At 28.8% G+C, this 26578-nt stretch overlaps 1 protein-coding gene across 2 annotated transcripts in view; it reads left to right on the top strand.

Annotated features, from left to right (window-relative positions):
* LOC129915711 (loricrin) overlaps nt 1–24341 on the top strand; it is a 169326-nt gene extending 144985 nt beyond the window's left edge. Inside the window, exons 4-10 of one of the 2 annotated variants that reach the window (XM_055995370.1) lie at nt 1054–1690; nt 3733–4044; nt 4111–4780; nt 4841–4923; nt 20303–20893; nt 23870–24078; nt 24139–24341. In XM_055995370.1, the coding sequence (XP_055851345.1) occupies nt 1515–1690; nt 3733–4044; nt 4111–4780; nt 4841–4923; nt 20303–20893; nt 23870–24078; nt 24139–24257 (2160 nt within the window). In that variant the 5' untranslated portion in view covers nt 1054–1514 and the 3' untranslated portion in view covers nt 24258–24341. Of the gene's footprint in view, nt 1–1053; nt 1691–3732; nt 4045–4110; nt 4781–4840; nt 4924–14604; nt 15754–20302; nt 20894–23869; nt 24079–24138 lie in introns of both variants that reach the window. The other variant, XM_055995369.1, reaches the window with a different exon arrangement.
* The last annotated feature ends 2237 nt before the right edge of the window (nt 24342–26578 follow it).

Raw genomic sequence — 26578 nt, 5'->3', positions numbered from 1 at the left:
AACTTGTCATAACATTTTTTTTTTTTTGGGATTTGCAAAACTTACAAATCCTCCACATACTTTTTTTTATAGCTTCCCCCGTTTCAAAGTTACTCGTCAAAACGGCAATGAAAAAAAAAATCATTGGTAAAATATGATGAGTCAAGTTTATTTTTATTTCTGTTTCTGTTTTTAGTACAAATATATTTTATTTCCAATTTAGGGCATTTCCATTATGACTCACGTTAAATTCAGAAAATTTTCCAATATTATAATATGCATTTTATTTGCATATATTTTGACCCATGATTGTAGCTTACTAATGATAACAAACGTCGTTTTTGGTCTCAAAAGATTTATTTTGTGCTCTAAAAGTTCTTTTTTTTTTCGTTAAATGGTGTGGTGCCAAGTTTTGTTTTTTTTTTTTTGTTGATTAAATGCACTTTTGTCCATTTTTAATTTAAAATCATGGATCCAAATAACTTGCAAAAAAAAAAAAATTGGAACGAATTCTCCTTCTGAATATCAAAATTTCTTATTACCTTCACTTCTTGGAATTGAAAAAAAATATTCGAATCTATTAGGGTAACATTAAAATGGTTTCTTCAGAATAATCTTTATCCTCATGTAATATGAATTTGTTAATGACTCTAGGGTTATCCTCTTAAAAGAATTTCTAGGAAACAAAGCTTTCAATAGAATGATAATCCAATTCCCATATAAAAACTTATTCTCTCAAAGTCAATAATTTGGAAATGATGATCAGCATTTACCATTCAAATTTTGAAAGAAAAAATCGGTCCCAGATAAAACCTTAAACCATTACTGGTAAAAATTTGGGTGATTTTACTCTGTTCATAGCCAATATAAAAAATCTCCTAAATATTTGTGAGCAACAATTCATCTTTGACTGTAAATCTAAGCTCCGAGCTCATTATTTTCTTTAAATAAGAGATTGCAATCCGATATCAGTTCAATTATTACTACACTCATTAAAATAACAAAAAAAAAAAAACAAAATAAAAACTCATTTGTTATCAAGTTTCAATTTGTTTCTTTTTTTTTTATTTTCAGATTAATCCCCACAATCTGCATGTTCTACAGACAATAAAATAGACGTCGCACTCAACTCAAAAACAATATCCAACAACAACTAAAAAGTCTGATGGAATCAAAATGAATCATAACAAGTAGCAAAAAAGAAAGATAATAAAAGAAAAAAAAAAAAAAAACATAACAAATCAATCCTTGGTTATCAGCACAAAAAAAGGTTGTATTTCATTCAATCTATATGAAAACGCTCTTCCTTCAAAAAAAATAGACAACGAATTATAAAAAAAAAAAAAACACTTCCATTGGCGGAAATACTAAAACATTCAAAAGACTTTTCTTTTGTTTAATTGATAAAAAAATAATACAACAGAAGAAATTTGTTGTTATCCAAAAGTATTAATTTCGAAATTAAGAAATAAAATATTAAAAAAGTGTATTGTCAAGAAAAAGGAAAAAATAATTTCGTCGAGACGGAACACTGAATGACATTACTTGGGCCTAGCGCCCCTGGGATGGCCTTTATGATGAAAAAGAAGAAGTACAAGTTTAATGTTGAGGTGCAGCTTAAGGATTTGGTTGAGGTAGCATTAGTTAATGAGGTGCTATTTGCTAAAATACGCTTATTGGATGGTGGATCATTTCAAGAATATAGTTCAAGGTAAGTGTTTTTTGGGTTATAACATTTTTTTTTTCAATCGTCAATTAGACTATCAGAAGAATACATTTCAATATAAAAAAAAAACCTTTTATTCCTAGCAATAAGCCTTAACTGGGGTTTATCTGGCTATTGAAAAATTTGCTCTAAGTCTATTTTTTTTTTTTTTTAAGAAACGAACAAATCACACAATTTCAAGAAAACACTAAAATTGAATTTAAGTTTTTAATTAAAACAATTTTCAATCTTCCCAGAAGTCTTTTCTTAATTGACAGTAAGCTAAACTATCAATTAAGAGCCAATTTTTCAATAGCCAGATAAACCCTAGTTAAAACTTATTCTTAGGAATAAAAGTTTTTTAATTTTTGAAAATCAAAGAATTAAAAATTAATGTCGTTTTCGATTGTTCGTCCGGAAGCGTCTGGAAGCATTCAGAAGCATTTTTGAGATAACCCCTTTACACAATCTCCATAACCTATTTTTTGCTACTTTGTAGCATTTCCCTAGCTAACAGGTGTTTTGTTTCAGGAATAAAATAATACTTCTCTTAAGATTTTGGATGAGTTGAACTCAAATCCAAAATCTGATGAATGTTTTAATAATTTCGCGTTCCCAAGATATTCCCGTTATAAAATCTTACTAATCGATTTTTAGCTATGTCTTTTTTAAGCATTTCTCTATCTTAAAAAACAATGTTTTTGCAATTATTTTGGGTGTGCTGAACTTGAATCCAAAATTAGAATTTTTCTATCATATCGTGTTTTCAACATATTCCAGTTAAAAAATCTCGATAATCGATTCTTTGCTACATTGAACTGGTTTTATTTTATTATTATTATATATATTTTTCTTAATTTTTAGGTGTGCTGAACTTAAATCCGAAATCAGAATTTCTACATCAGCTCGCATTTTCGAGATATTCCGTTATAAAATCTCAATAATCGATTTTGTTTTACACTGAGGGCAGATTTGAAATCAGCAATGCCAAATTAGTTAAGAAATTTCATAAAACATAAAAAAGGTGCAATTGACCATTGCTATTATTCAGTCGTATTCTGAATGAAAACTCCCGAAAAAATTTGTCCAAGAGAATAGCTCCCAATTGAAAAATTCCAAGATATGATTCCTTTTCTGTTTAAATTTTGCTCCTTTGTCGTTATTAATGATGAAAAAGGGAAAAAAAAACCAAATTTTTTCTATAAGAAAACGATAGGGACACATAGCAACCATTCGTTAACGAACGTATGCCGTAATTCGACCCCTGACCTTTGTATTATATCCCTGAAAATCAATCAAAGTAATTCCCTTACATACAAAACATAGCTCTAGATCGTTAACATGAAGTAGCTTTCCTAATAAAATAAATAAATCTCTCCCAGATTCATTTAAACGTTAATTCACCTACCATTTTGAAGGACAAACAAAAAAAACATTTAAATAAAAAACAATTTAATTACATTTTCTGTTTTCCCTACAAATCCACTATATTTTGTCAAAATTTCCCATTGGGCAATTTAAAAATTCAATTTAAAAAGAATACCACATCGCAAAAATGTCCTCCTCACAAACTGACACCCATTCGGAAAAGTTTATCCGATTCAATTGCAATTTAATTATTGTCTACCCTCGCAGATGTCAATTTATCTCTCACTCTTTTACAATTTGCTGCTGCATGCGCACCAGAAAAAGAAATCCCAATTCATCCAGCATAATTCCATTTATCCGTCTCCCAATTTTTTAAACCCAATCAATTTTGTTATAATTGACATTACCTCCCAATCCAATCCTTTTATTGTCCACCTTCAAGGAAGAGAAGAAACAAAAAGCTACGGGTATCTAGATAGCTGGGCCTTATCAAAAATATGTCACATCCATTCCATCTCTTTGACAGGTTAATTAGGCTATTAGACTTTTTTTTTTAATTTCATTTATCCTCATCCCTAGTCTTATTGTGTTCCTTTTTTAAAATTATTCAATTAAGCAAATTTCGTCCTTTTTTTCTGTCCTTTTTACTAACTCAACATTTTTTTTTTTCAATTTTATAGAGAAGAAGTACGTAATCATCGTGTACAATGGGACCGTTCATTCGAGTTTCCATGCAAAATGTCAGCAAATGCATCAACTGGTGTCCTAGATCCATGCTTCCTACGAATTTCCATCCGCAAAGAAATGAAAGGCGGACGTAGTTATTACAAATTAGGTTTTATCGATTTAAATCTTGCCGAATTCGCCGGATCGGGCTTAACATCGCGACGATGTTTGCTCGAGGGCTACGATCAGCGTCATCGTTTGGATAATTCAATGCTAAGGGTGTCAATTAAAATGCACATGCTAAGTGGTGATATTCTCTTTAAAGCGTAAGTGTTTTTCAAAAATATACACATAATTCTATAGAAATTTAACATTTTTCTTTTATTTTTAAGGCCGACGCCGAGTTTAGCAGGCAAACAAATTCCATCGCAAGACGATTTAGGCACAGTTGTTGGTAGTGGTGGTGGTGGTGGTGGTAGTGGTGGTGGTGGCAATAACTCACTGGGAGGCCTCCAAACACCAACAGTACCGTCCACGGTACCACAGGCTAATGCAGCTGGTGTACCCAGTTCGGGTGCCAACACCGGCAATAGGCCAATTTCCTCGTCACGCGATGATGGCATCTCACAATCGCAAACCTCTTCGGGCTTTGGCTCGCTAACGAAAAAGAAATCCGAATTGTTTGCAGATGTGGATCCAGCATCGCTGATTGCATCGATTGTTGCCGATTCGGGATTATCAGAATCCTCGGAACCGGCAACTAATGCATCAGACTCACTTTTGCAAACATATCCACCGCCATCGCTTACGTCACTGTCTAACGCACAACAAGTGCTTCCATGTGGTGGAATTGGAGGAACTGGTGGAAGTGGTGGTGGAGGTGGTGGCGGTGGAGGAGGTGGTGGTGGAGGAGGCGGAGGTGGAGGCGGTGGAGGCGTTGGTGTTGGTAGCGGCGTTGTAGGTGGTGTGATAACAAATAGTGGGGTAGGTGGAATAAGCAATACTGGGACTGCATCAATGATAGAGATGGGACACTCGAGGAATTCCAGCAATACTAGTCAAGTAAGTTTACTCAATATATTATATTTGCCCCTCCCCAAAAAAACAAAACTTTTTTAACAGATGTCAAAAGGCTCGGGTTATAGTAGTTTTTCGCACAGTCAACATTCAAGGCAAAGTTCTGAAGGTGATTCAGGACATGCTAGGTAAGTTTATTTTTCTATAAACAAAATATAAAATACAAATCATTTTAATTTTTAAAAAAATATTTATTTTTATTATTAAATGTTTATTTATTATATTATATTTTATTTATTTTTTTTTTTATTAAATTTGAAAAATACAAAAACACACTGCATAAACAAATAAATGTTTTTATTAATTTAATTATTGTATTTCTGTATTTTATTATTCTTTCAATTTTTTTTTTTTAACTTTTCTTTGCTTTATTTTTACTAATTTTTTTATTGTTACTAATAATTTAATTTATTATATAGATATTTATGAATACTAATATTTATGTTTTATTATACTTATATTTTTTTTTAAGCTACATATTGTTAGATAATATGTTAGTTTTAGGTTGTTAGTTAGTTGGATTTTTTATTTAATTATTTTTTTTTTTTAGTTGTTAAAAAGAAATTCTAAATTTTGAAACAATTCCAACAATAAAATTTTTAATTTGATTTGTGACTTTGAGATTATAGACCTGACCTGATTACGAACCCAGACCTCTAGCGTTATAGTCCATCACACTAACAATTGCGCCACGGTCATTGTCATTAACAAGTTTAGAATTTGTAAAATCTATTCTCGTTAATGATTGGGGTTTCGTTTTATTCATTTTCCTTGTAGTGTCAAAAGTTAGAAAAAGGTCTAAATGTATCCAAGGATTATTCTCAAGTCTTTATCATGATCTTAACAGACTTTGTCAAAGTTAGTTTTCATGAGTGAACGCCGCATTTGTACGGTCTAATGTAGGGAAACCGTTTGACTTTTATTTTTTACTATTGTGACTTGGGAAATAGCTTTCCACGCCATCTACCACTTGTAGCGACAACCCGAAAATGATATAGATTTTTTTTTCGATTTGCAGTTCAATGTAGTTTCCATAAGAAAAAAACAAAAAAGACCTCGAAAGACATTTATTTTACGAATTAATTTTATATGAACGAGTATCAATTTTATGATTGTAAAATGATAATAATATGTGTTTATATCTAAATCAGGTTTAAAATATATCAAAAAGAATAATAATTCCTATTTAATTTGTCTCCAAAAAGAGAAGCAAATCGCAGGAAAACAACAACAAATACTACAAAAAATATAGAAACTATTTTGGTTTAATTTTCTTTCAAGATTGTTGAAAATAAAAAAAAATGCTTACCTACTATTATTTGTGAAAAAGTGAAACAAATAAAAGAATAATTTAATAATTTTTATATTTTTTATAGTATTTTTTGTTGTTTTCAGGCGATTCGCTTGCACTTTTTAAATACAAATTACACAGGTATTATTATACTTTTTGATATATTTTAAACCTGATTTAGATATAAACACATATTATTATCATTTTGCAATCATAAAATTGATACTCGTACATATAAAATTAATTCGTAAAATAAATGTTTTTCGAGGTCTTTTTTATTTTTTTCTTATGGAAATTACATTGAGCGGCAAATCCGAAAATAATCTATATAACTTTCGGGGTTCCGTCGCTATCCACTAGGTGCCGTGATGCCAAGTGTCAATTGGGGTACAGTAAAATTAGCGCTACTCTTCAAGCAAACTCTCCGTTCCTTCCCATTTAATATTCAAACATTTTAGACAAATGTACATCTTTGTCGTTAAATCCACTTCCCAAGACAACAACCGTCTACATGACATAATGTTCTCTTAAACTTCTGGTAGCTAAAAGTATCGCAGGGTCTGAAGCGAGTTCGTCCAACGGAATACCCAGTGTGCAAATCTCTCGCTCATGTCTTAGTTTTCGTTAAATTAGGTAAGAGCCATTATTTTTTGTTCAGAAAACGTTCGTGTTCCTTTGGAGTTACTTATCTGCCAATGTTGAAGTAGGAAAATGATTATGCCTTTTTGGGTTCTCCTTTGTAAATGGCTTTTTTTTTAGATATTATTTTCAACATCAAGGCTTCCCGGTTAGGTTGGGTTAGGTTAAGATGGCCGCGGTCGTCAAGAAAGGGACTGACACACATAACCAATAGAAGACCCGTTGTGATAACATAGGATTGTAAGGAATTTATTCATTAATGAACCAGTTTGGCTATTTTATGTAGCGGTGTAGATTTTGTGTCTATCTATGTAAGTTAGATCACTGAGATCATCGAGGAAGTAATTTCCCAATTGTAATTTGAGAAAGAGCTTAGTATGACCTTAAAAATATCCGAATGGTTTTCTTTGTTTCCTCAATTCTGCAACTTCTATAAAACTAATTAGAGATAACGTTGGGTCTTGTGGTATGTCTCTGCATATGGGAACACAGTCAATCTTGTCAGTTAAGATTTATATATTAATTCATTTTCATGTGAGCTTGTTGGTTTTATGGTCCTATCGTTTCCTAGAATATTTCTGTTTCTCGGCATCAAATGAGGTGCAGTAGGTCGTAAGACGGAAGGAGTATTGCAGATTTAGTCTATACAATTGTAAATATTCAGCTTGGAGATGATTTAGCAATTGTGACCTGGAATTGATAAAAATGTATTTAGAATAATAGTATGACCAATTGAGTTAATGGTCCATTTAGAAAAGTATTAGGCTTTGAACTGTGCCTAATGCATTTAAACTTTTCGAACGAAAGGCTCCAATAATACCCATACACCCTGATCGTTGGTCACACGGCCATCTTTTAAGAATCTTCTGCCTTCTTAAGTCGGTTCCTCTTGTATAGTAGATTTGATGAACTCGTTATATTAAACTCAATGTATTTGTGGTGAGTAAACCTATTCATTTATTTATTTATAGGAGCTCTATTTTTTTTTTAATATTTTAGGTTTTCACATTTTGGGGGTAATTTCCTACTTATTTTAAAGTTATGCTTATTTTAACTGTTTCTTAACATTTTCCAGAAATTTTCTTAGCGAACCTAATGCATTTGGGCTCAATAAGCCTAAAAATCACACTGGTTGCTTTCTAAGAGCTCTATTTTTTGTAGATATTTTAATTATTCACATTTTTAGGGTAATTTCATACAATTTTTTTTTTATATTTTATTATTACAAGTGTTTTTAAAGTTTTGTTGGAACCCCGGCCACCCGACTTAGAGGCAACTACTAGGTCACCTAGATTTATACAACTTCAAAGGATATGAAAACTTTTATTTATATAAACTGTTTAGGAAATATTGAATTAAGCATGATTTCAAATGATTTCAAATAGCTTTAAAGATTCTCATACTGTGAGATGTACTGTGGATATTTAATTAAGGTCTATGGGGCTACTCAGATGATTGATCAACATCTGAGTAATTTTTAAGTTTTTAAAAGGCATAAAGGTCTGAGATCCTTTTTACACTTAAATGAAATCTCAAATAATAATTCAACTCCATGTATGTAACTTTATTACTCTTAAATTTACTGTCATTCTTCTCGTCATTATGATTAATATATGCCATAAAGCTTAATTATCCGATTGAAAATTTCACCCATTAAATATTAATTTAAAAGCTTACCTTATTAGTTTCAGCGAGCTATTTATCCCCACAACAAAATCGATTTGGTAAAATTTTGTGGTACATACAAGTATATACGAGTTTCATCCTTGAAAATAATGCCACACTCTTCTACATTGTTAGCACAAAAACAACCTCCATCATGAAGCTGTTAATTATCATATGAAAAACCACTGAAAAAAATTGCATCCATCCAATAAATTGTAAATTTATTTTATTTGTTGTTTTTCAAAAATTTTCATCCTGTCATCCAAAAATATTTTGTTTATGCATTTTAAATATGTAGTTGTTGAATAACATAAATTTTTCCGAGAACACGTGCTACTACTAGTTTACCACCACCCTGTTTTTTTTTTTTTTTTTTTTTTTTTTTGAAATAACAAATTATAATTTCTAATCTCTGCAAAAGAATTAAATTGCATTGTAAAGTTTAAGGTCAACTAACCCCAGTCAGCTATCAAAGCCAAAGCCAAAGCATAGCAAGCAACCCAACAACAACAGTCATAGAGATCATTGTTTTTGTTTTTGTTTTTTTTTTTTTTTTTGTTATGTTATGGTTTTGTGTGTTTGGCTGGCATTCAAAATTTCAGTTTAACGAGAAAATACTATCACCACTACTTGCCACCAGCACAACTACTGTCATTGTGGCACCTGTGCCTTCCTGCCACTTTTCAACCTACCTCATGTGTCTCTGTGTATATTGTTTTTGCTTGCTGTGACGATGAATGCCGACGACACGCCTAAATGTGTCTTCTTTTGCCCTTTTAGTTGTTGTTGTTGTTGTTGTTTTTCTGTTTTCCTTTAACAATTTAGCTATCTAACATAAATTATTGTATGAGCTTCAAAAATGTCAACACATCATACAGGCAAGCAGGGTTGGATTATCCAAATTGGAAAAAAAAAAACTTTAGGCCCTTCATTTCAAAGCAGACAACCCGAACTTAAGTTTTGAATTTTTAGAGGCTTTGATTGGTCAGAAGACATAACAAATTAGCTGACATTTGGTTCTGACCAATAAGAACCTTTAAAAATTCAGAACCTATATTCAGGGGGCAAGATTTGAACCCGGCCGTTTTATTGGTTTATAGTTATTTTCGTGTGGATTAGAAAGAATTATACTTGGCTTTCAGTTAAATTAGCCAAGTTTAACTTGAAGATTATTTTTTACATTTTAAGGCGTTTACTTGTCCAAATCCTACCCTGTAACTAAAACATGGGAAGAAGAATTTTAATGTGCTAAGCAATTTTCACAGCAATTACACGTCACTTTTTTGGCTTCTGTGGCCCGTAATTTTTAGTTCTTCTTTTTTTTTTATTTTGTGTCACGATGTGGTCGTGATATGATTTGATAATGATAATGAGGACGGTTCAAGTGCAAGGCCAAATGTAACCAAACGAGGTGCTGCTTATTATCAAAAAATTTTGGCAGATCACGCGGGAAAATAAAGTTTTTGTTTCTTTTGTTATTTTTGAAAAATTGTCATAGTTTGTAGTTGGAAGTGAGAAGCTTCAGGGTGTTTGTGGATGACATGTTATCAAGTCACAGCTGCCTGTGGGGCATTATTATGACTCAGGAGCATGAACTTTTAGCGTGTTCAATTATGGTCCTGTGTGGTGGAAATAGAAGCAATTTGGGTTTAAGCTTTAAAACAAAATGGGCCAAAAATTTTGTCTTCAGTGGAAATATTTGTGGGGAGGGGAGTTTAATGTACAGCGAAATTGACATTTTTATAGTTTGTATTTTTGAATTACCCATCACCAACAAAAACTTTCTAAAAAAGTTATCAAATTATTTTATTTAAATTTTGTTGTTGGAATTGTATTTTTATTTTTATTTTGAAGATTTTATTTTTTATTTTTCTATTGGCTTTTTACTAAAAATTGTAAATATTTTGTTTTCGAAATTAATTTTTGTTTTTGAATTTTCTAGCTTATTAGTTCTTTTTTATTTAAAAAAAAACAAGCAAACGCACTTATACATATATAAAAAACATAAATACACATCACATAGTTTATCACATTTTTTTAGACAGCTGTTTTTTTTTTATTAAAAAATATTTTTAATATAATTTTGTTTATTAATTTTATTATATATAAATGTTTATATACATAATTTTTTTTTACTAATTTTTTTCGTACAATTTCTATTTTGTTGTTGTTGATTTTATTTAACAAAACACTGCGGTTTTATTGCAAACGAGTATACAAGTTGTTAAAAATTACAAAACCAAAAAAAAAAAATGGTCTGTATTTTTTGAAGTCTTAGGACTTCAAAAGAAAAAAACAAAAACATCACTTTTGTGTGAGTTTTTTTTCTTTATATAACTTAGCAGCAAAGCACCACTAATTTTTATTATTTTTCAAAACTTTTGCAAGGGAGATTAATATAATAAAAAAAAAATGTATAAAATACCTTTGTGATTGTTGAGTTTGCAAGTTTTATAATCAGTTTGTGTTTCAATTATATGTAATTATAAAAACAATAATCAGACTTAAAAGTTATTACTTCAATCATAATTTTACACTCAAACAATGGACTTTTTCAACTTTATAGAAGATTGAGAAATCCATTATATCTGAAACCTAATTAGAAACTTTAAGGACGTTCATGTGAAATGATGTGAAAGCAAGCAACTCTCTTTTCCTAATTTTAATGATTTGTAAATCAGTTTCCTAAGGACCAAGGCCTTAAGAGCTCTTGAATTGAAGATCAAAATTATAATTTAACGGTGTCTGCTGAACTGGAAATAAGTATTCGCTAAAAAAATATGTATAGTTAGTTATTTTATCAATCACAGCATTGCACCTGACTTTCACGATAGACTTCTTGTACCTGTAAATAAATCTGAAGAATATATTAATTGCTTCAATGAAGTACTTAATAAAGTTGCACAAAAAAGACAAATGGATTTCGTTACTTCGGTGTAATCTATATTTTTAAACATTTTTAAACAAACATAAATTACTTCAAGTGTTTATGTACGGGCCAAATGTTGCCAAATTTTGATGTTCGATGATTGAAAAAATAAAAAGTGTCCAGAGTAATGCATCAACATATTTGATGAGCTCAAACATTTTTTCACTTTGCAAAAAGATCTTCCAAAAACGCAGCCTATTGAAAACTTCAAACTTTTTTTCAAAGATGAGTTTTTGGAGTCTAAGCTTACATTTTTTTTTTTATACTATTACATCGAAATTTGAAAAGAAGCAGTACGTAAATGTGTGTACAGGTGCAACTACGATTTTTAATAAGGAAAACAAAGACACAAACATTTATCATTTTTATTTCAATAATATGAGCCAATACAATCGGTAACAGATAGACAGATCTTTGAAAAATGCAAGACTTGTTTTTTGCCCCATTCAAGTATGTACAATTCTTAACACTTTAAGAAAGTACATATAAAAATAAACGTATCTACCCATAAAATGATATCTCAAAACAATTTTTTGACAATGGTCATTACAATTTTGAAAATGGTCAGGGAAAGTCAGGGAATAATAAATTATACAATTATTATTGGTTTATAAAACCAAAGGCTTTTGACCGCCATTTCTTTTCTTATCTCTCAGATTTTAGTATAGAATTAATTAATAAAAACAGGAGCGAAATCGGCTAACGCGACAGTCGATAGTTGATAGTCCAAAAATCGTCGATCTTGATTATCAATTTTATCGACTATCGCGTTAGCCGATTTCGCCCCAGAATTAAGTCATCAAATTTGATGAGTTAATGTTGGCGAGAATAAGAAATACATTTTTCATTCCTATTTTTAAATCTTTATTTCAGTTTTTTTTTTTTTTTTTAATGTAAATTTTCGATGGAAGATAATTATGAAACAATGAAAAGCATGACGGAATATGCCAAAACGATCAAATATTTTATGTTTTATTTTTTCGTTAACGATCATCTGGTCAACATTTCTAATCAACTCCTAAAAAGTGTTGCATAGGTTTTAAATAAATGAGTTCGGACATTACAATATCAAAACTCATTTTGAAGTAAATTATTTATCCAAGGTTTATTTAGGTCTAGTATTTTTTTTTTTTTTTTTTTCGAAACGTATTCAGTTAATCCTGTCTTCGAAAAAAGGCCAGTCTGGGATTTAACATGAATTTTAATAAATATAATATAAATACAATTATTATGTTATTTTGTGTGTAGTAGTTATGTTTGAAAAATATGAATGTGTGTTGAATTTGTATAAATTAAGAATTTATGTTTAGATCGATAGTATAATTTATTGTATTTTGAAATAAGTTGTTGGTGTTGTTGTGAATATAACTTTTTTTTTTTTTTTAATTTATGTATTACAATTGAAACTGTGTTTTCACTTTTTTAAATTACTTTCGAAATGAATAGGAATTCTAATCTGCTAATAGTTCCTCACCCTTCGCTCTCAGCTTTGTTATAGTTTCTTCTTATGAATCGAAAACCTTATCACAAGGAAAGGATGAAAGTTAAGAAATAATATAATTTAAGTGATTCAATGAACTTCTAAGAAGCTGTTAAAGAAGTTTTTTCGAAGTCCTTTTTTTTCCTAAGCTCACCGAATTAGCCTTATCGAAGTTTGGTAAAACTTTTTAAAACATTTCTATATGTATCAAAGAAGTAATGTTTACTAAAAGAAATTCAAATTGGTTCTGAGGAAAACTTTTAAAACAAACTCTATAGAAGCTTTAACTTGTGAAGTTTAAATTTTGTTTTTTTTTTTTTTTTGTTAACGAAAGCGTGTTAGTTCGAACGAGTTTCTCCAACGTAGAATAATTGGTCTTTAGAGAACTCCGAATCTGTATTATGGGAAAAGTGGTTTAAGGCAGATTTGATTAAGTATATCTATGTTGTAGAATCATTACGTGCTGATAACATGATTGTTTCTTGAATTTTCAACTACAACCACCTTCCTCCTCCCCTTCTTTTACACTTTTTATACTCATTTACTCCTTTTTATTATTATTTATGAATCACAAATATTATTCAGTATAATATTGTTATACATATATTTCACTTAACTATTGAGTAGCAAAAAAAATATGTATGATTCCTCATAACTTCTAAACTACTTCTCATATTTGGATAAATTAGGTATCTTTAGAACCGTGTTGTCTGTTCGCTGGTTATAGACTAAGTTAAGTTTTTTTTTTTAATATAGCACCATCTAAAGGAAAAAGTCTTAAACTGAAAAAAAAAAACTTATTTTAAATGTACATTGGCTCTGGTAATATCTAATTCATCAAATTAAATTCCCAAAATAGAAAACTTAGTTTAAAGACTAAAACCCAAATAGTTCTTAATTTTTTCCTCTAGAGGGCGCCGTATTAAAGAGGATATATCATTTGTCAAATAATGATAAGTAGTTTAGAAGTTATTATGAAACAAATGGCACAATTTTTTTTTTTTTTCGAAATATGATGCAATGAAACCGTTTACCCTGGCTGACTCCTCTCAGACTCTTAAAATGTTGACTATGTCAAATTAAACGTGTCACTGTAGTCGTTCGATAGCGACTAAATCAACAATTTGAAAGAGAAAATTAAATAAAAAATCAAAAACAAAAATAGTAACTAACAAAATGTCAATAACAACATCACCAACTTTGGTATTTTTTTTTTTTTTTTACAATTTTGAAGCCTTTGTTGTAGAAAAAAAAAATATATATTAGATTAAAAAGTTTTCAAATTAAAAAAAAAATTCTACTAATTTCATAGTGTGTAGATCTTTTATGTCTTTATAATTAGAATCTATATGTATTTATAGTAATTTCGATTGGCAGTCCGGAATCATTCTGAAAGCGTTTTATTCGCACAAAACTGACAGTTTTGTATGAATAAAATTTTTTCAGAATGATTCCGGACGCTTCCGGACTGCCAATCGAAAACGCCATTAGTTTTTAAAAAATTAGAAAAAAAACCTAGATTTTTAGTTATAACTTTCTTTAAAAATTTAAATTCTATTTTTTGTTTAAATATTTTTTTCAACTTTTGTGTTTCTCTCTCTCGTTTTTTTTTTTACCTTTTATGTTTTGGGTATAATTGACAAAATGTATGAAAAAAAAACCCTCGACTTCATCTTGACTAACAAAAACACCACACACCACGTTATGCGCTGAAAAAAAATTGTTATGTTTTTTTTTGTATTAAAAATTTGGGTTTGCAATCGAATCGCTCCGAAAAAAAAAAACAAAATCCAAAAAAAAAAAAGATTCCAAAAATCCGTTTCCCTTCTAAACAGATTAAATCAAAGAGCTCTAAATGTCATGAAACTAAATATTCCCTCGTTCCTGCACACGAAACCCGATTGCATCGATTCCGATGGCAATACCTATCTAACGCCGAATTCCTCTCTAAGTGCTCAAACCGATGTGAGCATTGAAGAATTCCGAACGCCCATGAATGAGATGCCTAGTCAATTTTTACACACTCCTCCAGCTCTAAGCTATGAAAAGCTACCCAAAAGAAGACACTGCTCCTCAACGAGCAGCAGTAGTTTGGACGAAGATGTTGAAAATGCCGATCCCGACGCATCGACCGATGAAGATTCAGGCCTGGATGAGAACTATCACACTCCGAGAGTGGCCAAAATCAAATCCATGGAGAATCTGTCATTGCTAGAAATGGAATTCAATAAGGCATCGGAAGAATTGGATCGCAATTCGCCGCGTCGACTTAACAACGAGGTGAATTCGAGAATTGTCAAGATTAAGTCATTAAATAATTTGGTCCTCGATATGGATCATTATGAAGGCGAAGCTTTGAAGCAGGAATTTGAAAGACTTCGTCATAGTAAGACATCGCCAGCGATTGCAAGGCAAGTTGCAATCGAAGAGTCTCCAAAGAGTGGTAAATTTAAAAAGAATAAAGTTGGCAATGCCAAGTTTATTGGCAACGATGATACGCCAGAGATTCTTCGAGAGCGTCCAACACATTATCCAATTGCAAAGATGAAATCATTAGGGACTATACCGGATGTTGTTAGTGAGCGGGTAGAATGTGATCCATTTTTGACGCCGACTTCAGGACGAAAGAGTTTCCCTGGTGGACAACCCACAGCATCTGAAGGAGGGCAAGCAGAAACTGGAAATAGTGGCATTGATGTGGTGGATTCGTCTTGGAATAGCAATTCAATGAAGGAATTCACAACCTATGAACGTTTGGGTAAGCTGCATTACACTCCGGAGGCTTTGATTATGTCTAGGACACCATTTGAACGGGCCTATCGACGCAGCTATCAACGGAATTCGTTGAATGTGAAAAGTTCTACACCGTTAAGACAGTCTGATGGATATGTGTATTATCAGAATACGGATCCGGCTAATCTTATCGTTGGTCGTCAAAATTCCAATTTATTGAGGTACGGTTTGTAGAAAAAAACAAAAAAAAAAAAATATAAGAAAAAATCTCTCTGGTAAAATCTCTTTATATATCTTTCTCTTTCTCTCAAATCTCTCACATTCACTTTGAAAAAAAAAAATGGCTTTTTGTATTAAATTCACATTCACACCATGCTTTAAAAAGAGAGAATTGAATAAAATCTCCATCTCACATTCACTCTCATTCGATTGCAATTTTTTTGGAAATTCATTTGTTTTTGTGTGTCATATTTTGAAAATGAAAAAAAGTTTGTCCCGTTTGATATTTGGGTTTTTTTGAGTTTTAAAAAAATCATAAAATATAAATAGGTATAATTATTGTATAAAAATCCTTGTTTTTTCTTTAAGGAAAGGGTTTATATTTTCTTTTTTTTTTTGGGAATCTATTTGCTTTTATGCACTAAAAACACTTTTTTTTTTTATTTTTTACTAAAAATGTTTTTTTTTTTTTTTTCATTATAATATTAAGTTTTTGAAACTTGAATTATTTTTGTGTGGATTTTTTTTTTTTTGTATTTGTGTTTTTGGTACCTACATAAATTTGTTTTGTCTTTAGATAAAAATACTACTTACTTCAAAAAAATTCCAAAGGTAACTGTTATCTGATTCTTTTGTTGAAAAATTTGAGGTAATAGGTTATATTCAGTTAAAATACACAAATAAATCAAGTCGAAATAAGTTTTAAAAAAAAAAAAAACTTTTAGCCTAGACATGAACCTTTTTTTTTTAGTTTTTCTTACCTAAACCTTTTTCAAATTTATTTTTGAGAGGTATAAAACATCTTTAAGTATATTCTTCAATAAAAAATTGAAATAACGATGACAACTATTATAGATAATAACTGTTTAAAAAATAAAAAAATAGTTTTTGTCAATATCAAAACCAATATTAAACACGAGATGTAGGTTTAAAAAACCCTATGTTTTACTTATAAATTTTTTTTAAATAGACCAAAAACAATTTATAATCCTTAAATTAATAAATAATTTTAGTTAAAATTTCTCCAAATTAGAATCGTTTTAATTCCCAAAAAAAAATTTACACACATCTTTTATAAATTATATAATTATAGTACGTATTTACATTAGGGTAGTTTTAAATCCTGATACTTTTATAGTTATAAATTCAACGTACTAATTTAATTTTAAACGTATGTATTGTTAAACTCGTAAAAACAAAACGAAAAAGATTTTTTCATTATTTTTTTTTTTTTATTATATCAGACACATTTTGAAACTTTTCTGAATTTTGTGGCTTCCCTTCTTTTCGGAATAAAAATGATAAAATGGACACCAATAAAATTATTTTACTAAAAAATGACGAAGCTTATAATTTAGATAAATTCTTTTATTGTGGGCTTAAAGTCAATTTTATTCAATTTTTATATATTATATTTTTTGGCGCAACGTTTCAGGGATGGTTATCCCCTTCATCAGGCCTTTAAATAAAAATATTTTAAATAATTAATAAAATATTTATAAATTACAAAGTTGGAAAACTTACAAAATATAAACAATATTTGATGAAAACAAAATTATTTATGATTTTTAAAAAATAAGCAAAATATTTAAAATGAAAACAAACTCAAAATTTAGTAGTAAAAATACATAAGTAAGGTAATTTAACTTTTAGCTAAATGACTATATATAATACTAAGACCATCGCAGTCCGATCTTCTGTTGACAACATTTTCGTTCTTTTGAATGTGCAGCATTTCTAATATTGTTTATATTTTGTAAGTTTTCCAACTTTGTAATTTATAAATATTTTATTAATTATTTAAAATATTTTTATTTAAAGGCCTGATGAAGGGGATAACCATCCCTGAAACGTTGCGCCAAAAAATATAATATATAAAAATTGAATAAAATTGACTTTAAGCCCACAATAAAAGAATTTATTTATATATAAGAAAAGTCACCAAATTTGTTAAAGAGCTTATAATTTAGGATGAGCAATTGATCAACTAATGTCAACTGATAATATTATTTGTTCAGCGATATCTATAATTTTTTTGATTAACATAAATTGTTCAACTTCAAACTTAAATGGTCACTATGGCGTATGTGTAACATTTTTGTATATAAATAAAAAATAATACTTTACTTCTTCGTATCTTTTTTTTTTATCACTAACACAAGAATAAAACTTGTTGACTAAACTGTTCATCATTAACAGAATTTTCAACAAACTTTGATAAGAGAGTGAGGTTGATGTTCAAAAACTACACGAAAAATTGAAAATTTAATAAGTCAATTTTAATGTCGGTAAATAAATAATTGTTGGAAAATCAATATTAAAAGCATTAATTAAATTTAAAAAAAATTCCAAACCGGATTTTGTTCATTCAAAAACGTTGTCCGCAGCATTTTTTGCCATCAATACTCGTTGGTTTAGGAGAGAAAATTTAATTTAATTTTCACATTTATAAAATAAACACACAAATACGTGACAAAAATAAAATAAAAATTGTATTAATTTATCAATGTATTTAATTTTATGAACCAATTAATAGACATGTTTTTATTCAAATTTGATGTTTGAACTATTGCAATAAAAGCTTGATAGGAGATAAAAGAAAATACACTTTGCTTGACTCGTAATACTAAAAACAAAAATGGAAAAAAAAACTAAAGTTTGTTGCTCAGGTCTTTTGTTTAAACGAAATCATTTAGTTTCTTAAAAAAAACCGCAATATTTTTTCACCTTTTCTCAAAAACGAAGCCGATACATGCTGGCAAACTTTTTTTGTTGTCGCTATAAATGGACCTCTTTGTCTAAGAGCTTTAAGCTCTTAGACTAACTGTTCAAAATTATTTTTGACACAATAACCAAAATATACTTTTCTGAAAATTTTTAACTTTTAAGTGCTCTGAAAGCAAATTTAAAATTAGACTATTTCTAAGGGTCTAGGTTTTCCTTTGTAATTTAACTTCAACAGGTTGTAAAAATTACAGTCGAAGATTTGACACAATAACCAAAATATACTTTTCTGAAAATTTTTAACTTTTAAGTGCTCTGAAAGCAAATTTAAAATTAGACTATTTCTAAGGGTCTAGGTTTTCCTTTGTAATTTAACTTCAACAGGTTGTAAAAATTACAGTCGAAGATTTTTTTTTTTTTTGTATTGCAAAGGTTTGCAAATTGTATTGACTTAAATTTAATCTGTATTGACGGAATCACATTGTTTTATCTCAATTAAAATTATTTGAAAAAAAAACTATTCAAAGGCATTCTTTTTAATTTTTTTTAAAAATATAAATACAATATCTTAACATATAAACAAATTATAACATATAATACAAATTAGTGTAAATTCCGAAATGGATTTTGTTCATCTATTATTTTTTTTTAATCAGGAATTTAAAAGTTTGAAATAATTGTATTAAACATTGAATACCTTTCAATCTCATTTCATAAAGCCTAATTAATCTATGGCCTTATTACATTTCTTCAATCAACTGTAATTGAATTAAAAAAACAAAAATTCTTTACATATTATTTATAAACAACAACAGAACACATTCATATATATTTCATTTTACAAACAAAACAAAAAAAAAAAAAAAACCTACACACATTTGGATGACATCATTTTATTTTTTGCCCTTATTCGTCCTTTTTATGGGTAGGTTCGTTGGAATTTAGGACGAAAAATAACAAAAAATCAATAAATGGATGATTAATTCGAAAAAGAGCGAAACAAATTATTTGGTTTGAGAATGGTAAAAGGTATAGTTCTATGAAAACTGTGCCATTATGACGCCTTTTTGGTTGTTGTAGGTATTTCTAACGACCTAACGCTAGCAAATACCAAAAGATGATATCATAGACATTACCCAACAATATTACATTACGAAAGAAAGTTTAAAATTTCTCTTCGTCCTCGAAATGTTATTCGCGCTGTGATTATCTGAAATTCAATTTTCTTTTAGAGAATTTTTGTTGGGTGCGGGAAATGGGAATATCCTTATCCTTTTTGCTTTGAAATGGCTATGATTCGAATCGATTTGTTATTCAATATGGCAAGTAATTAGCCAATTAAAGAAAAATATGGGAGGGGTTATTAAACAAAATACATCCCGGATTCTGTGAATTTAATTCAAATTTTCTATAAAAATGAGTCTCCTACTCCTCCATTTAAGAGTTTTTGCAAACTTGTAAGCTTTTCATGCTTGATTGGCTTTAAGATTTTTAACAACACTTCAAAATAAACTGTCCAGTGTGTTTATTTTTTGTTTCTTCTTCTGTTTTTTTTTTTTTTTTTTTTTTTTAATTAAAATTAATTATTTTTTACTCATAAAAATATTCATCTTAAATAAAAAACAATTTAAATTTTTTTAAATAAACCAAAAACCAAAAAATCTTGCTTTTTTTCAATTTTTTTTCCCTGTGTGCAAAAAAAAAAAAACCAAAAAAATATTTTTTGCTTGATGTGTTCGTCCACCTTTAATTTGCTGGCCTCTCTCTTTATAATATAAATATATCAATTTCATTTGCGTGGCGTTATACATATTATCCCACATCCAGAAGCATCTCGGGTGTACCACGTCGACTCCTAGATGGCAGTAATCGACAAATATCATCAATTGCTGCCACAGCGACAACATCGCCGAATGCTTCGTCGTCGTGTGGCACTTTGGGCAGTATAAATAGCACCTCGTCCAGTGGTAGTGGTAGTAGTGGAGCTGCTGTGATAACATTCACCTGCACAAGTGATACTGTGGATGGTGCAATAATACCTTCTTCTTCTTCTTCCTGTCAACATCAGCAGCCAATAGGATCTCCAATTGCTGCAGCTGCAGCATCGCAAAATAATGGTAGTGCAGTTGCTGCCAATGCTGGAACTTGTGCTGCTGCACAAAACTCATCATCGACAACCAGTCCAACAGATGTGTGCAGCCTTAAATCGAATCCTTCAGCTGCATCGTTATTGCTGACGATAACTTGTACGGCAGCAGCTGCAGCTTCAACAACAAGCTCAGCAGCATCATCATCATCAGCGGCTGCTGGTGCTACCGGCGGATGTACGGGTAGTGTTGGAGAATATGTGATCCCGCAGGGAGCTTCCTTGTCGCCATTGGCAACCTCGCAAGTCATTCGACGGCCCAGTATAAATATGTTCGTTTTCAATTGTCAAAGAATAGTATTTTTTTTTAGAAAAAAACCTTATCTAAATTATCCTTTTTGAACTATGATAATGATATAAATTGATGGGAGTGATGTTGCCCGTTGTTTTGATGATGCTTTTGAAAATGCCATGTTGCCTTTTTTTGTTTGTGTCTTTTTATGTTTTGAGTTGATTGTTGTCTTTAAGATTTTTGCCTTTTTGTTTTGCTTTGTCATACATTTTTTTTCTTGAATATCCTTATTTTGTTGTCATATTAATAATTTTGACGTTTTGACGATGATGCTTTCTGTGTCAGCATGTTTTGTTTTTCTCTCTCTAGCTTTAATTAATAACTTATGAACTATTTTCAACATGATTTCCAGTCGTTCCTGATTGTTTTTTGCATTAAAAGTTTTTTTTTCCCACGGTCAACTGCCTTTATTCCTACTTTAGTCGTTTAAGTTAGACAAATACGATTCAGAGACAGAAATGTTTATCTAGATCTTTATTTGTTCCCTGAAAACTCATCAATTATGTGTCGATCTGAGTTATGGAAACTTGAGCAATTGAATCGGTCATTTAAAAAACCACTTATATGATGTTATTGAAATGACCAATTCAATTATTATATCTTTAAGTCATAGAAATTGAAGATTTTTTTTTTAATTATAAGTCCATTTCTTAAGCCAATTTAGTTTGTTTTCAGAAATAATTTTTTTTGAAAAAAAAATTAAACATCATTTATTTTTCAATTCATCAACGTGTAAGTTTTTGACAGGTATCCTTTTAACATTTTTACAGAATATTGTTAATTTTTGACAATTATCGTACCTATCCTTAATTCCTAAAAGTATTTATTAAGGAGATAGCTTATTAATTTATGTGTTGTACGAATTTTCTCCTTTTTCGGAATCAGGCAGAAGTAACTGTCTGACTTGCTCCTAAAAAAACGGTGTGATAGTAACAAAATAATTTGCCTCTCGCCCAAAATATAACAGTACAAAAGCAATTTTGAAGGTTTTGAAAGAGTGAAAAACCGTTAGACTTTTTATTGCTTTTTCCAGGCTATTACTCGGCATTCTAAATCAATAGCATTATATCAAAAACTATTAAAACATTGCAATATTTCTAATGAGCCTTTTTTTTAAAGCAGTAGGTCTGGGAGATTATTGTAGTCAATATTTAACTGAGTACCGCAGAATTCAACTTTTGGTCCATCACTCTTTTTTTTTTTTTTTAATGAAGTAAAATACATCACTGCTTCGAACATCTCTTTGACTTCAGCTGATGGAAAGTTGCTACCTTGACACAGATTATAATTTTGTGATGCAAGTAAAGTTGCCGCTTTAATGAGGTTTATTTTATGGTTCCTAAAAAGCAATCGCTGTTCGTGAATTGAATGAAAAGCTAAGAAAGTGGGTTTCACCTTTAACAAAATCAATGAGCTCATTAATTAAAATTTTGAGAAAGATTATGGCGCTCTTCTGTTTATTGTGATCAATAACTACTTTGGATACAAGGAAAAATGTAGCGAAGACTTCATATTAGATGCTTCAATCAAATCTCTCATTTCGACAATACTAACTATCTGTTGGACCTCAATGAACAAATTACTTAAATTTTAAACATTTGATAAGGTACTAGAACAAAAAAAAATCAATAGGTAAAAACAAGGACAATATAAAGAGCTCTAAAAAGTTTGAACAAAAAAATATTGTCATCTAAAGTTGTTATGTGCGCTTAAGGTTATAATTTCGTGTCTGTAGAGGGCGCCATAGTTAATTTCATGTAACGTCATCCATCCTATAGCGAATGGACAAGCTATCACACTTCCAACGATACCTCATTTTTGAAATGAGCAATTATTACGATAAGAAGCTTAGAAGCTATGATGCCACAAAAATAGCTTCCTTTTGGCTTTGCGCAGTCAGGTTAAATAGAAAAACCATTAATTTCTGATATGGTGCGATTTTCATCGAGTTTAAAGTTTAGAAATTTAAGACGATGTAAAGTTAACTTACAAGTTAGTAGAACCGTTTTTGTTTTCAAGCTACTATTTTTGAAAAACATACATATCTAAAAAAATCTAATTTTGTGATATTTGACCTTTAATACCAAAAATCGGTCTCTAACTATTTTTTTTTTCTTTAAGATTTAAGAAAAAAAAAAAAATTCTCAAGACAGATTTTCGAATTCAATCTCTATCAATTTATCTCAGTTCGACTAAAATTCCAGACTCTTCCCTTTCAATTAATTTAATCAGATTACTAAAAGTACCAGGTATTCATGTTTTTACTGTTTTTAGTGGCTTTAGAAAACTTTTAAGATTTTTATAAAACGTTTTTAACCCTTTGCTGTGTTGTTTTTGCTTTGCATTTAAGTCTGGCCTTAATTAAACTACGTTTTTTATTTGTTTGTATTGTCAATTACTGATTTTCGCAAATTTTTCTTGTACTATTTTCTCTTATAATCTTTTGTACATATAAAAATAAATTAGGAAAAAAACTGTAAATACAAATTTAATTAAAATCCTAACTTTTTCATAGCTTTTTTTATTAATAAACTCACAACTACTTATAAATATTTACTACACACATGCTTTGCTTTCGTTTTCTATTTTTTTTTTTTTTTTTCTAAACTTCCATTTTCATTAAGTTTTCCAAACCTTATATCTCTGCTGCATCACTGTCATTAACTGCACCATAAAGCTTTAAAAAACCATTACCACATCTATATATTTCTATACATAATTTTTTTTTACAAAATAATTTTCTTATATATTTTTTTTGTTTTTATATTGAATGTGTTTATTTTTTAAAATTTTAATTTGACAAACAAAAAAAATATATTCAAAATTTTTAACTAAATTTAACACATTCTTTGTAAAATAAAAAAATAAAAAACCTGAATAAGAAAAATTTCGAGTCGTATAAAATATTTATTGAAAATTTGAATTTTTTTTGTATTTATTTTGCAAAAAACCATAGGAACCCTAGTTCCGGATCGTTAGTTATAAGTGAAACAGGATCTCTAGATCGTATGAAAACCGCTGCTGAAAAGCGTAAAAAGGGCGCACTCGATGATGGGGCGCCACGTGTTTCGGATCGTGTTGAAGAAACTCGTGTCAATCCAAATTCATTAATTGATGAAATTCTCAAGGACACGACATTAGATCAGTTTGAGGAATCAGCAGAAAGTGAGTACTTTTTAAAACATATTTTCGAAAATATTTCTAATTTTTTTTTTTTTTTTTTAGCATCTGGCCTAAAATTGTATATAGCAAAAGATGGTACAGCATCATTAGGCAGTCATGAAGTCAAATCTCATGTATCGGCTGGAGCCTTTAAACAAGTTGTCATGGAAACGCCCAGATAGTAGCGGAAGTTGTATTAAATTTTATATAAATAAAAAACAAAAAATCTTTAAAAAAAAAATACAAAAAAAAAATTATTTACCTAACTATAATAAAATAAAAAAATATTCGCCAGTTTAAAACAAAAACAATTCAAAACGACAAAAAAAAATAAACTCATTATACTGAAAAGAAACTATTATTAAAAATAATATTTAATATTAAAAAAAAAGTAAAAGTAAATGAAAAGAAAAAAAAAACAAAAAAAATTATACACACACGCAGGAAATGAATGTAGCTATAGTTTTTTATTATTCAGTGTTTTTTTATTGAGATACAAACAAAAAAAAGTAAAATATAAAAACTTCAAGATTCACACCACAATAAAAAAAAAACTAAAATGTCCCTTCATTATGCAAAGATTAATAATTCTTATAAACAACAAAAATGTTATTTTAACTTTTTTACTATTAATTTTATTACAAATATATTTTTTTTTTATTTAACAAAAACAAAAAAATCAAAAATTTAATTACAAGCGCTTCTTTGGGACACGACAAACAAATTATATTTATATAGAAGAAACATTAAAAATTGTTCACTTACATTATTAAACAAAAAACAAAATAAACAAAAATAAAATGTATGTAAATTATAAACAAAAAAAAAAGTTTGTGAATAAAAATATATAAAAAAAGGCAATAGAACGAAGAAAAATATAATTTTTTTTATAAAAAAAAAAAAAACAAGAAAAGAAAAAAACCGAAAAACATTATGATTTTAATGTTTAAAGTTTCTTTAAAAAAATAAAACATTTAGATTTATTAATTCTTTTAGTTTGTGATTTTAATTTTAATTAAAAAAGATTGATCTTAAAAAGAAAACAAAATAAACAAACACGAATGAATTATATTTTTATTCTTACTTTAATTATTTTTATTTTATTTTAAAAAAAATTTAATTTAACATATCGATTGCATAAATAATAATTGTCTTGTGAATAAATTATATTAGTAGGTACATATTTCTTTTTTTTTTTTTAATTTAATTCATTAATTATTATTATTATTATTTAAATGTGTATTCATTGTTTATATTATAAATATATATGAGAAATTAAAAAATAAATTCAACAACTGATAATAATTTTATTAAAATAAATCAAACAACACCATAAAACATTACAATTATATGTAAAGAAAAAATAAAAACAAAAAGCATAAATAAATAAATCGTATATTATATAAAATATGTATACACAAAATAGATATGAAACTCAAAAAAAAAAAAAAAAAAACAATTCATCAATAAATTCAAAAATTTATAAAGAAGAAAATTAAAAAAAAAAAAACAGAAGACACCATAAATACACACCATAACTCACTGCTTTAAACAACAACAAACAAAAATTAATAAAACAAAAAAGAAAAATAAAGAAAGTGGAAGATATGATAAAATACAAAGTATAAAATAAAAAATGTATATATCGAAAAATGATTGTTTTTTTTTTTTAATTTTTATTTCTTTTATTTATTTTTTCCTTTTTCAGTTTAGAATTATTGTATAATCGTTTTCTAGTTAAATTTTTTGTTTATTTTTACTATGATCAAAAATAAATATTAAATTGATGGGCTTTGAATTATAGAAAAATGGTGTATAAAAGACAATTTACAATTATTTGACAATTTACTCTAATATGAACTTGATTCCCAAGCAAAAAAGTTCTTGACCTTTTCTTTTTTTTGTTTTTGTTTTTATTTAAAGTACTTGTTTGATTTCTTGTCTTCAGTTTTTATATGAAGTCAATTCAGATTCCATTCTTTTAAGTCATATTATAAATTTAAACATAATTTCAAGGCGAAGAAAGATTCTTCTTTATTTTCCTATGATTTTTTATTATCTCAAAGTAAGACTACACATTAAGTGGTCCGCCGAGTTGAAAAGTCATTTCCACGTATGTATGAATTTCCCTCCAATACATCAAGTGCTCGTTGTAAATTCTTGTCTTAAGATTACGCCTTCGTAATTATTGTGTTAATTATTATCGAAATTCGTCGTTATCTTTGGTCTACCGCTTATCATATTGAATTTCGTGATTGTTGCTTTTTCAAAATCAGCCAACGCAAAGAAAACTATAGTGAATGAAAAATTTCCTAAGAATTTTTTGAATAATAAACACCGATCAAGATTATTTTGGCAACCCCCATCCACTATAATATTACAGTTATTTTAAAAATCTATATACACATTTTGCATTGCAATTAGATGAGTCTGCAGATGTTTAAGACTGATTTTGGTATTTGTCTGTTTTTAAGCACATGAAAACATGTTAGTTTTGTAAAGG

The sequence above is a fragment of the Episyrphus balteatus genome, chromosome 3, assembly GCF_945859705.1.
Source record: "Episyrphus balteatus chromosome 3, idEpiBalt1.1, whole genome shotgun sequence".
Classification (NCBI taxonomy): Eukaryota; Metazoa; Arthropoda; class Insecta; order Diptera; family Syrphidae; genus Episyrphus; species Episyrphus balteatus.
This window is presented reverse-complemented; position numbering and strand designations above follow the sequence as displayed.